The sequence below is a fragment of the Sminthopsis crassicaudata genome, chromosome 4 (genome assembly GCF_048593235.1).
Source record: "Sminthopsis crassicaudata isolate SCR6 chromosome 4, ASM4859323v1, whole genome shotgun sequence".
Lineage (NCBI taxonomy): Eukaryota > Metazoa > Chordata > Mammalia > Dasyuromorphia > Dasyuridae > Sminthopsis > Sminthopsis crassicaudata.
This window is the reverse complement of record NC_133620.1, coordinates 415,552,928-415,565,065: the sequence shown is the minus strand read 5'-3', so window position 1 is coordinate 415,565,065 and position 12,138 is coordinate 415,552,928. Positions and strand designations below refer to the sequence as shown.

At 33.3% G+C, this 12,138-nt stretch overlaps 1 protein-coding gene across 1 annotated transcript in view; it reads right to left on the bottom strand.

Annotated features, from left to right (window-relative positions):
- LOC141539687 (putative ferric-chelate reductase 1) overlaps nt 1-12,138 on the bottom strand; it is a 52,825-nt gene that overhangs the window by 26,213 nt on the left and 14,474 nt on the right. The window contains exons 3-6 of the mRNA XM_074262774.1: nt 11,852-12,032; nt 11,513-11,649; nt 8,060-8,151; nt 903-984 (exon numbers count right to left, since the gene is read on the bottom strand). Coding sequence (XP_074118875.1) covers nt 903-984; nt 8,060-8,151; nt 11,513-11,649; nt 11,852-12,032 — 492 coding nt within the window. The remainder of the gene's footprint in view (nt 1-902; nt 985-8,059; nt 8,152-11,512; nt 11,650-11,851; nt 12,033-12,138) is intronic.

The window sequence follows — 12,138 nt, the reverse complement described above, 5'->3', positions numbered from 1 at the left end:
TCTACTAGATGTTGGACAATACAAAGGTATCATGAAAAAAACCCATAAAGAATAATTATTGTTCTCAAAGAGCTTACTTTGGAGGGAAGTATGTATAGAGGAACAAATACAAAATATATAAAAATCTATTTTTGGAGGGAGAGTATTAGCAACTGGGGATATCAGAAAAAGCTTCATGCATGATGTAGAGTTTGAGCTGAGTTTTGAAAGAAGGTAAGGATTCCCTGTGGCTGACTTAAGGGAGTGTGTTATAGGTTAGAGAGACTTGCACAAGGGTGCAATGAGGAGAGAGAAAATGTCTAAGGGGATAAACAGCAGACTAGTTTGATGTAGAGCATATGGAAAGTGGAAAAGGAAGGTTAGAGTTCAGACACTGAAAGGCTTTTAAGAATCAAAACTTTGTACTTTATCTTGGAGGCAAGGGGAAACCACTCGAGGCATTTTGGAGATGGAGGAAACTACAAATATGGAAATTAATTAGGAAATTATTATAATTATCTGGGTGACATGTAATATGAACTAGGATGGAGGCCACAAGAAGGGAATAGGTGTGAGCTACATTTTGGAAATGCAATAGACAAGGCTTGACAACTGATTGGTCATGAGGGGAAAGGGATAGTTTGCTATGACACTGAGGTTTTGAATATAGATTATTGGAAGTATGGAGGTACCCCTAACTGAAATAGAGTTGGGTAGAAAATCCTGAGGTCTTGACTCCCAGGCAGCTCTCTCCCACTATTTCTAGGGACTTCCTTCCTAAAGGTAGGCCACCAGGTTAACTGTACAAATCTGAATAGATGCAGGTACTCTGGAAAAATGTATTCTAAGAAGGAGAGAAAACCTTGATTCAACTTAACCTTAGTATTCTAGATTTTACCTGAAGCTTTAAAATATATATTTACCTTAGTTGATCTTGTCAAAGTTTGGAGAGTCTGACTTTTAATATTAACCCCACGTTCATCCAAATCCTGAAATACAATTGCTCTGCCAGAAAAATATGAACCAGATTACACATGAGAAAAGAAATCTGTGTAAATTGTGTAAACTTTTCTTTTCCCTGCTAATCACATACCCACCTACCCCCCTCCCCAGAAACAGTTTCCCTATTTCTGTTAAGGACAATACCATTCAACATCCACTTTCTTTAAAAAATTTTTTTTATTAAAGCTTTTTATTTACAAAACATACACATGGGTAATTTTTCAACATTGACCCTTGCAAAACTTTCTGTTCCAAATTTTTTCTTCCTTCTCCCCATTCCCTCCCCTAGATCACCATCCACTTCCAAAATCTTAGTTAACCTTGACTCTTCTTCCTCTTCTTCTCCTACCCCCAACATACAGAATCTGGTGTTATCTTTATTCTAGGTCAATAAAAATTTTAAATGAAGTTATCCAAAACATTTACAATTTTTTTTCATAAAAATCAATAAACAAAAAAAAGTCTATCAAAAAGATTTCCAGGATTGCAAAGTTAATTTATTGTTAGTGATAATCAAGCAAGTTACTGCATAGTAAATAACATTTATTTATATCATCTTTGATAGTTATTGCCAAACCTTTGCCTCAGTTTTGCACACATTGCTTATTTGTATATTGTAAATCAAAACAATGTCTCAAAAATCTTAGTGCAAGTTAGTGCTATGAAAATAGTTTGATTAAATAAAATAATAAATAATAATCTTTAGTAGCTTAAAATTTCCCTAAGACCTGAAGGAATCCTAAGTAATGACAGTGAGAAAATTAAAGTATTTACTGTCATGTGGAATGATGTTCCCCTCTTGAAATACACTAGCAAACAATCATGTTAAAAATAACTAATAAAGTTTTTAGAGGGCTAAGGTTGAAAAATTGTCTATGCATATGCTTTGAAAAATAAAAAGCTTTAATACAGAAAAAAAGAACAACTAATAAAAAATGACAGTTTTCAGGGAGATATTAAAATCCATTATGGTTTTACCTATCCTTAAATTCATTATCATCTCTCATAAATAGAACTAATAAATAGAAATAAATAGTAGGATTTCCAAATTGGTTGAACCAATACATGTAACATGGATCCCCTGGACAAAATTAAATAGCTTCATCAGTTTATGCAGTCTTTCTCCAATGATATCAAAATGTTATTTGGACTGGATAAATAGCAAATTCTTAATGCACTTGATGGAAAGATATAGACTAAAGACTTTAAGCTTAAATCCAGGTCAAATTAAACACTGGACTATGAAGATACTTATAAATACTTTGGTCTTCTCCAGGCAAGAAGTACTGCAAAATGATATCAAAGAGAAGATTTGGTTTAACATGTCAGAAGATGTACTGGCACCTTGAAATCAAAGCCAAATAGGAAAAATACATTTAAAGCAATTTAATACCCTATTACAATAATTTGTTAGTTACATATTGTTAAAATGGCTTTAAAAGAGTTTTTCTTCGGGGAGGGGATGTTAAGGCAATAGGGGTTAAATGACTTGCTCAAGGTCACACAGCTAGGAAGTGTTAAGTGAGGGAGACCAGATTTGAACTCAGGTCCTCCTGACTTCAGGGCTGGTGCTCTAACTGCCCCTTCCAGTGTTTTTCTTATGACTGATTCTCTCATATCTCTTTCCTTCTTTCTGTTCCTATTGTCTTCAGTTTCCAGGTCCTTGCCACACCTTGTCTCCATAACCACAATAAAGGAAGCCAAATTGCCAACAGACCCACTGAGGGTTAAAACACAATGATCAATTCAATTTCTTAACTCTCCTGATCTCAGAATCCATGCAAGCAATCATATTTCTCATAGGAAACTTTGTCTGATATTTGGTAAGCGCTTAATACATTGTGTGTTGACTTACTGACATGTTAGAATACTGCTGAGTAGACTGTGGCTGTTACCTTACTCTTACATTTCAAGAGACACTCTTGTTATCTTAATGCTCCATTTATACACACTCTATCTTAGGATTTGTTACTTTTATAGATGGCTAATCATGCATTCTGTATTTATTTTAGGTTCAGTTTCAGAAGGGTGCTGCTGCTGAGAAACAGAATTCTTTACCTGTACTAAAAATCTACCTTACTTTCTCTTCCATTTATTGTATTGCTTTAACCTTTACATGCTGACAATAGAGGGCATGATGTCGTGAATGACTGTCTTTAAAGTCAGGAGGACCTGAGTTTGAATCTTGTCTCTGACACATATTAGTTGGGTGACCTTGAACTCAGAATATATTGTATAGATGGTGCTGACTTTAATTTATAGATGAAGTTTTCAGCTTGTAATTCCCTATTGCCAATGAAATCCTAAGTCCAGTCCCTATCCAGTAATGTACAAATGTTTTCCTTATTAAGAACTTTATTATTTTATTCAAATTTGCCAAGTTGGTACAAATGATTTTCTTAGATATCTAAAGCCAGACACTCTTTTCCTTGGGTTTTCATAAATATTTTCTTTCAAGAGTTTGAGTCTCTGTCTTTCAGACATAGCTAGTTCTCTTTTTTCTTCCTCAGGGATGTAGTCATTGAGGTACACTTTCTCTCATCTGGAAAATTTTATTATACAATTTTATCTCAAGTTCATCTCCTAGTGCCATAAATCAGTACAGTACAGATACTGGGACAAGTGCCAAACAAGTCCTTGAAACCTTCTCCCTTTGCCTTAGCCTGCCCTCACTACATAAAGTTTGCTTACTTCTGGTCCCTAACATAGCTTCCTCATAATTTATAATTGTATAAATAAGCTATTATATTCACTAACACTTTGGGGATCATTGTTCTGAAAAGAGCTGCATAGATATAAGAAATAAACTCAAAGAATCTGCCAGCTGAACACAATGTAGTTTTTTTGGTGTCATGTCATTTTTTCTTTTCACCTTGTTTCCAACATGAAACATTACATCGATTATTGGGCCATTTTGTATTTCAATGGTAGTGATAAGTATTTGCAAAAAAAACTGTCATACAGACAACTGTTACCTATTCACCAATATCTATTTCAAAGAATAAACAAAAAGATTTTTAAAATGAAATAATTACTATCATGAATAATTTCATTTCACACATATATGTTACATTATAATTTAAATGTGTAATATTAAATTTTATACAGTTGTATCAACACTGCCCTGTTTATGTCCCTTCTAAAATTCCTTTTCTGATTTTTATATTTTTAATGCTTAAATAACACTTTTTGTTATTTTTGCCCCTCTAAAAAACTCTTCCTTATACCACATAAGTATAGTCAACCAAAATATATTTATATATTGGCAAGATATGAAAACATATATCTCATTCTTCACCTTTAGTCCATCACCTTTTTGAGATGTGGAAATCATGTCTCTTCATCAGTCTTATGAAGTTATCAAAGTAGAAAGATTCTACAAAGAACTTAACACTCTACAAACTAATTTGACATATAGTATACATATATATACATATATATATATCTTTTCCTTTTCCCTCATTCCTCATATCCAAATGATTGTCAAGTCTTGTTAATGCTACAATTTTTCATCCACATCCTTCTTTCTAATTCTATTGTCTCTAGAATAGTCCAACACCAGAAAGTTACCCTTCTAATTCAATTATATTACAATAAGGCAAGTCCATTTAATTACAAACAACTTTTTGCTTGGTAGATTCATGGTTTCCTACAAAATTGGGAATAGTTGAGGATTGTAAAAATATGTTTTAAGAATAAGGAAGGAGAAAGACAAAAGAGTAGGTCTCTAGGCCATGAATATTTTTTTCAAAACAAGAATTTGAAGGAGCCAGATGAGGCAAGGATCAAATATAATCAAACAATTAAAAAGAAATTGATATTTTAATAATCAAAAATGACTCATTCCTGAATCATACATATATAGTCAAATCCTGACTTATTAGGGGGAAAAAGATCAAAATTAGTGCAAACGTAGAAAAATAAAAATTACCAAAAAATATACCAGGCAAATAAAATGATTTTTACCTGAATTAAAGAAGTTACTGATTATCTGAAAAAAAAAAAAGATACTGACAGAAGGGCAGAGATATCAACTACAATTATTTCCTCCAAAAAAGTTTTCATCAGGAAATACTTGGCTTATTGGTCATAGATATGACAGCTAAGAACAAGATGAGTTTAGATAATGAATTCATTTGTAAATTCTTAGGGAGGATGATGGAAGATTTTGAGCAACATTAATTCATCAAAGTGAAGTAAAGGAAGGCAAAATCAGTTTGAATAAAGTTTGGTAGAAAGAATACTAAATGATAACTTTACAGAGGACAAATGAAAGATAGAAAAGAGTTGCAAAGGGTTTTTCTAATAAACTTTTCATCATGAAGTCAAGTGGAACCACCATTCCTGGATGCAAGATGCTTATGAGAAAGTGTAAATGGCAGTAAAGAGAATAGAAAGCAGATAGAGTAGGCCATGTGTAGAAAAAATCCTTGCTAGAAGTTATGCATTGAAAGATTGATTCAGAAGAAAACATACCAAAGGTACAGAAAAAAAATCTTTCATAAATACCAAAGAAAAGTAACTAAAAGAATACTGATAAAATTATTTAGAATATATATTTATTTTCCCAATTTATAGATATTTTTATAAGAATTATTTATATGCACTTTGAGATTATCTTGATCAAATTTGGAAATAGTCTGGCTTTAAAAAGTGATTTCCATGGTAGATCTTATTTTTATAATCACATAATTAACTGGATTTGATTTGTTACTACAAAAAACCACCTTAATAGTTATATTCCAACCACATGCCTCAAATATACACAACAAATTTGTGCAATATTCCCTGAAATATACAAAGTACTTTGTTTGACAAGTTTATATATAGAGAGAAATCTAGATGTATCTATCCAAATTAGATACTGAAAATGGATAAGTTGGATTCAACTAAGCAGGGGAAGAATAGACTGGATTTATTTCATGAAAAATTTAAATTTTGAAACAAAGATTCATCTTTTTAAAACCGTTATTTTATTTGTTTTGTTATATGGTTGCTAGCTGAACATTGCAGCTTTCAACTAAAATTAAATTAAGGATTTACTAAAAATTATTATCATATAATGGGCAGTAGAGAGCATTGTTAGAGGGAATATTCCAATTGAATATGAGTCTACAAATTCTAGGGCTCCACCTTACTTGGAGCTTGAGATTCCTGTGCACTAATTGTAAAATACATTCTATCTTATTTGGAGGAATACTATAGAGGAAAGTGAGCAGAACCAGGAGAACACTGAACATAGTAATAGTAATGTATGGCGAGCAACTATGAATGATTTAGCTATTCTTAGTAATATAATGATCCAAGGCAATCCCAAAAGACTCTTGATGAAAAATACTATCTGTCTAGGGAAAGTACTAACGTTTCTTGAAGATTGAAGGATACTATTTCTCTCTTTGTCTCTGTCTGTCTGTCTGTCTCTGTCTCTCAGTCTCTTTCTCTTTCCTTCCTTTCTTCCTCCCTTTCTCTTTCCTCCCTCCTTCCCCCCTCTCTTTCTTTTCAAGTTTTCTTCCACAAAATGAGTAATATGATAATGTTTTACATGATTGCATATGTGTAACTTATATCAGATTATTTACCATCATAGGTAAAGGGAAGGGAAGGAGGATGGGAAAGAATTTGAATGTTAAAAATTGTTTTTACATTTAATTAGGGGAAAATAAAATATTATTTAATGATAAAATAAGATGAAAAAAATATCCTCTCCAAATATTCTTCACCTCCTTTCTCAGATCTCTTAGAATTACCATTCTATACCTTTCCTCAGTGCTTAATTAGGAAATGGACCAGACCAAATCCTGCTATGAAGACCTTGAAAAATTTTGATTATTTTTCCAGTCCAGATTGGTATAGAGAGACAGACGTCTGGGAATGCGAGAGTGGCTTGCATGGACCCTATTGAGTACAGGGAATGAACAAATGCAAGCCTCAAGCTGTATCAGGATAAGAAGAGGTCTCAGATTTAGGACAGAGGGGCCTGAGCTTTTGCAATAAGCGGTGACAGGTAGAAGCTCTATCATTCATTACCCTTTTCTGGGTTCTAGATTCAGTGAAGACTGAAATAAGAATATGTATTTGTTGGGGGTTAAGAAACTATATAGACCAGGACAAGGAGCAATTGCATGCCCTATGCTGTATACTAAGTGAGGAATAAACACAGGGGCAAAAAGCAGCTCTATAATTTTGATCCCTAGAGGAAGCTGGGTCTCAGACCTAGCTTCAATGCCAACTTGCCACCTAAAATAGCAAAACTACGGCAGTAACCCCAGACCAAAGAGAGACCTGAAGTTCTGTCACTCAACCTGCAGTTTTCCAGCTGGATGACTGCCTCTAATAGTGGTCTCCTGGAGCTCCAACCCGAGGCAAGTTCAAAGTAGTGCTGCTCAAACCCAAACTGAAATCGGAAACTTACAGAGCTCAGACCAGGAAGATAACATTTAGACTTCGTCCTGGTTCTAGCTGCTTTGAACACACTGAAAGCTTGCATTTCTCCAGCCTCATCTGTCTCTGAGATCCTGGAATAACAAAACACTTAATAGCCCAAGAAAGCAGGAGTAAAGTAGACTTAAAAAGCATAACCAAGCCATTGTATCCAAAAATGTACAAAGCCTGGCCACAGTCAAGACTTAAATTGGAAGAAGGAGCAAACAAACAAAAAAAAATATCATGAAAACAAGCTATTATGGTATCAGGTAACCTAGATTTCAGCCATAACCAGCCTATGAGGACCATGTCACAATTCCCAATGCTCAAGGATTTCCTCAATTCTTCAAATATGTTCATCTCTCTTTTTGTCTGTCTGTCTCTCTTCTGTGTCTCTTTCTCTCTATGTGTGTCTCTCTTAAAAGCATTTGTCATCTAGACACTAGATAGTGTTCTCTAATTGTTTCATTATTATATGTAATATTTCCTTAGGTTGAAAGTTCTTTAAGAATAGAATAATTTTTTTTTGATTTTTTTTGAGAAGGTGCTTATTGTACTTATTTAGTACTCATAAATGCCAGAAAATTATTCTTGATGTGACTCATGTGAAAAAAACAAATTTACTTGTGCTTGTCATGTTAGAAACTTAACATACCTGAACTGAATATTTCCACTTTCAGGAGGCGCTATCCAAACTGTTTGGACTGACTGCTTATTGCTGCTGTCCCTGTGACTTACTGAAGAGTTCTGTAATGAAATAAAGTCATCATAGAACAAAGAAAAGCAATATATCTCTTCAAATTATGTTTCTCATAATCACAAGATCAGGTAAAGTTGCTGAATTTCAAGAATTTACTTCTGTCCATCAATCAATGGAACAAGATACTAGAATCAAAGATTTTTTGCTCAATGTCTGTTAATTCTTTTTTCCAAGGATTTTAAGGGACATTGAGGTCACTTGGTGATTAATTGATACTGCTTAAAAAATTTCTGTGTCCAGAGAGAGGACTATGGGAACTGAGTTTAGTTCACAACATAGCATTTTCACTCTTTTTGTTATTTGCTTGCATTTTATTTTGCTTCTCATCTTTTTTTTCTGGTTTGATTTTTCTTGTGTGGCAAGATAATTGTGTAAATATGTATGTATATATTGGATTTAACATATATTTTTTATTAAAACTTTTTATTTTTCAAAACATATTCATGGACAATTCTTCCACATTAGCCCTTGAAAAACCCTGGGTTCTAATTCCGTCCCTTCTCCCATGACCGCCTCTAGATGGCAAGTAGTCCAATATATATTAAACATGGTAGAAATACATGTTAAATCCAATATATGCATATGCATTTATACAATTATTGTGCCACACAAGAAAAAAAGAAAAGCAAAATAAAATGCAAGCAAACAACAAAAAGAATGAAAATGCTATGTTGTGAATCACACTCAGTTCCCACAGTTATCTCTGTGTGTAGATGGCTCTCTTTATCACTGAACAATTAGAATTGGTTTGAATCATCTCATTGTTGAAGAGAGCCATAGATTTAATATTTATTTCTACCATGTTTAAAATATATTGAACTACTTGCCATCTAGAAAAGGGTATGGGGGAAGAGGGGAAAAAATGGAACACAGGATTTTGAAAGGTTTTGAAAAATAAAAAGCTTTCATAAGGGGAAAAATTTTCTGTGTTGATTTAGAATACCAAATCTCAGAGCTTTTAAAAATTAAATAACAATACAGACCATCTGAACAGTGTTTAAAATTTTTTTTTGGATTTTTAAAAAAAGGCAGTTTCAAAAGTCTTAAGGAGATTTATTTCTGCTAATCTTCAGCATTAATCATGTGCCTTGATTTCTTTTTCAGTAATTTTGTAAGAGAATACAATAATAGTCTTCAATATGACTTAAGATAATTTTCTATAGTAAATGTTATCTTCATAGTAACACTGAGAAGAAGGCATAGAGAATATAAGATCCCACTTATATTGCTTTAATAAAGCATTTGACTTGGTAGAAAAAATGTTTAAAAAAAAAACTTTCCTGAAAGCATCTCCTAAATATATAGCATTTTTGGGTGGAGGGGGGGGGAATCTAATAAAGAAATTTATTTGAGTAATGAAGATCAGCTCTTATTCAGCAATATATAATCCAAAACAATAGTTCCCTAAGATAGAGAGAGTTTGTCACTCAATAGTCATTCATTAAGCACTTACTTCATAATAAGTATGGTGCTGAGGCCGGGGCAAAGAAAGACAAAATAATTTCTAAGGACAAGGAGATTATAATCTAATGGAGGGAAGAGCAATTTGTAATTAATAGGTTTCTCTAAGATATATAGAGTAGATAAAGGCAGTCTTAAAGGGGAAGGCATTAGCAACAGAGGGGCATGGGGAAAACTTCCTGCAAAATACATGATTTGTACTGAGTATAAAGTATAGAAGGATGCCAGGAAAGCTAAGATTCAGAGGTGAGGCACAGAGCATTTTAAGCCTTGTAGGGATATGCAAATAGGTGTGTGCAACTGGAAAGTCGTAAGGTGTCATTAAAAAAAAAAAAAACTGGAAAGGGCCAAGATATGAAGAATATTAAATGTCAAAATAGGAATCTTTATATTTGATCCTGGAGGAAATAGAAAGCGTATTTTCACTGGAGTCATTGAGCATAGGTTGACCTGGTCGGATCTGTTTTGAAAACCTCATTGGTTTGGATGTTTTGGATGGTTTGGAGTGGAAAGAGACTAGGGGCAGAAAGATTAATTTCAAGTCTACTGTAATAGGTAGAAGGTGAAGAGGATTCGAATCAGGGTAGATGCCAGGTTAGTGGAGAACGGGGGAAGTATGAAATATGTGAAGGTAGAAATGACAAGATGGGGAGATGTGTGAGAAGTCACTCCAAATTTGTGAACATTTGTGACAAAGGATAGTGGTACCTTAAGCACCACACAATTAACAGAGAAATTCCAAAAGGGGGAGGGTTTTAGGGTAGGAAAGATAAGAAATTCTCTTTTTTTGATGTGTTATATTTGAAATACCTACTTAACATTTAATCAATATCCAAGAGGCAGCTAGAGCTGCATTTCTGTCATTCAGCAGAGAGACTAGTATTAGATCTAGGAATCATTTGCATAGTGATAACTGAACATATGGGACCTGATGTGATCAGCTATTGACTTGTCCAGGGGCATATTATTAGCATTCATTAGAGTTGGAACCTGAACCACAGTGTTCCAGATCCAGAGACCTGGCTATTTTTCCTTTGTACCATCTGTCTCTAATAGGTCCTAGCATATAAGTAAGTAAGTAAGTAATTAGTTCATATTTATGTACTGAAAAAAAATTAAAATCTAGTGAGTCAGGAAAAAAGAGGAAAATAAGTAAAAAGTAAGCATTAGAATTTATTTTTAAAAATTTGTTGACTTAAGTAAACCTCTAAAATTTACATGAGGTTTTACAAAACAAGAAAAGTGATTTTAAAAAAGAACAAAGAAAATGTTCTAACATTCAATTCATCTTTTGAATGAAAGAAAGACTTTCAAATGCCTTTAACAGAATGATTACCCCTTTTGGATACGACCAGTAAAATAATTTAAGGACCGAGAGATTTTTATAGAAATAAACATTACCACGACAAATACGGAATTATGTTTAAAATGGTTGTATATGTATACCTATATCAAATGTCTTGTTGTCTTGGGAAGGGGGGGGAGATAAAAGAGGAAGGAAAATAAATTTGTAAATGTAAAATCTTATAAAAGTGAACATCAAAAACTATTTTTATGTTATTTTTACCTTCTGAATCCAATTCTTCCAGTGCAACAAGAGATTCGGTTCTGCACACATATATTGTATCTTGGATATACTATAAAATATTCAACATGTATGAGACTAACTGCCATCTAGGGGAGAGAGTGGAGGGAGGGAAGGGAAAAATCGGAACAGAAGTGAGTGCAAGGGATAATGTTGTAAAAAATTACCCATGCATATGTTCTGTCAATAAAAAAGTTATAATTATAAAATAAAATAAAAAATATATATTAAAAACCTATCTTTATATGCATTTGAAAAAATAGAAAGCTGTTGAAGAAAAAAAAGAAATAAACATTACGTACCTCAATATTTCTACACGTGACACCTTGTGTGTTTCTATCTGTGATTTGAAAAGTACCAAAAGGAGCAGTTCCATCAAGGCGTTGAGCCTGGAGCAGGAATCTCTTGAATCCAGTGCTGTTTGTAACTTGTAGAGTTACTAAAGAAACAATGACATCACTAAATCAAAAAGTCTTTCCCCCAAATATTACACTGTTCTATAAAAGAACTTGCCCAACATTACAGAGGTAGTTAAGAAGCAGAATTGGGATTTTAACTTGGATCTCATGAGTCCAAATTCAGTATTCTTTCTCTGTTATACCAGATTTCAGAAACAAACAAAAAATCTCTGTATTACTTACCTGTGATTTTATCATGTGGATTAAAAGTCCTTTGTGAAACAGAGATGTTATAAGGGATCCAGGATGGTGGGGGTACAGAAAATTCATTGAAAACATTTGAGTTGCAATCCAGACTATCACTCCAAACTGTCCAGAACAGCATTGCAATGACCAAATACCCCAAGGAGCTCCACTTTGCCATCTGTCAAGATATACATTTTTATTAATAGCCAATATTTATTTATTAACAGCCAATCTTTAAGGTTTGCAAAGTTTTTTACACATTTTATCTCATTTGGTTTTTCAAC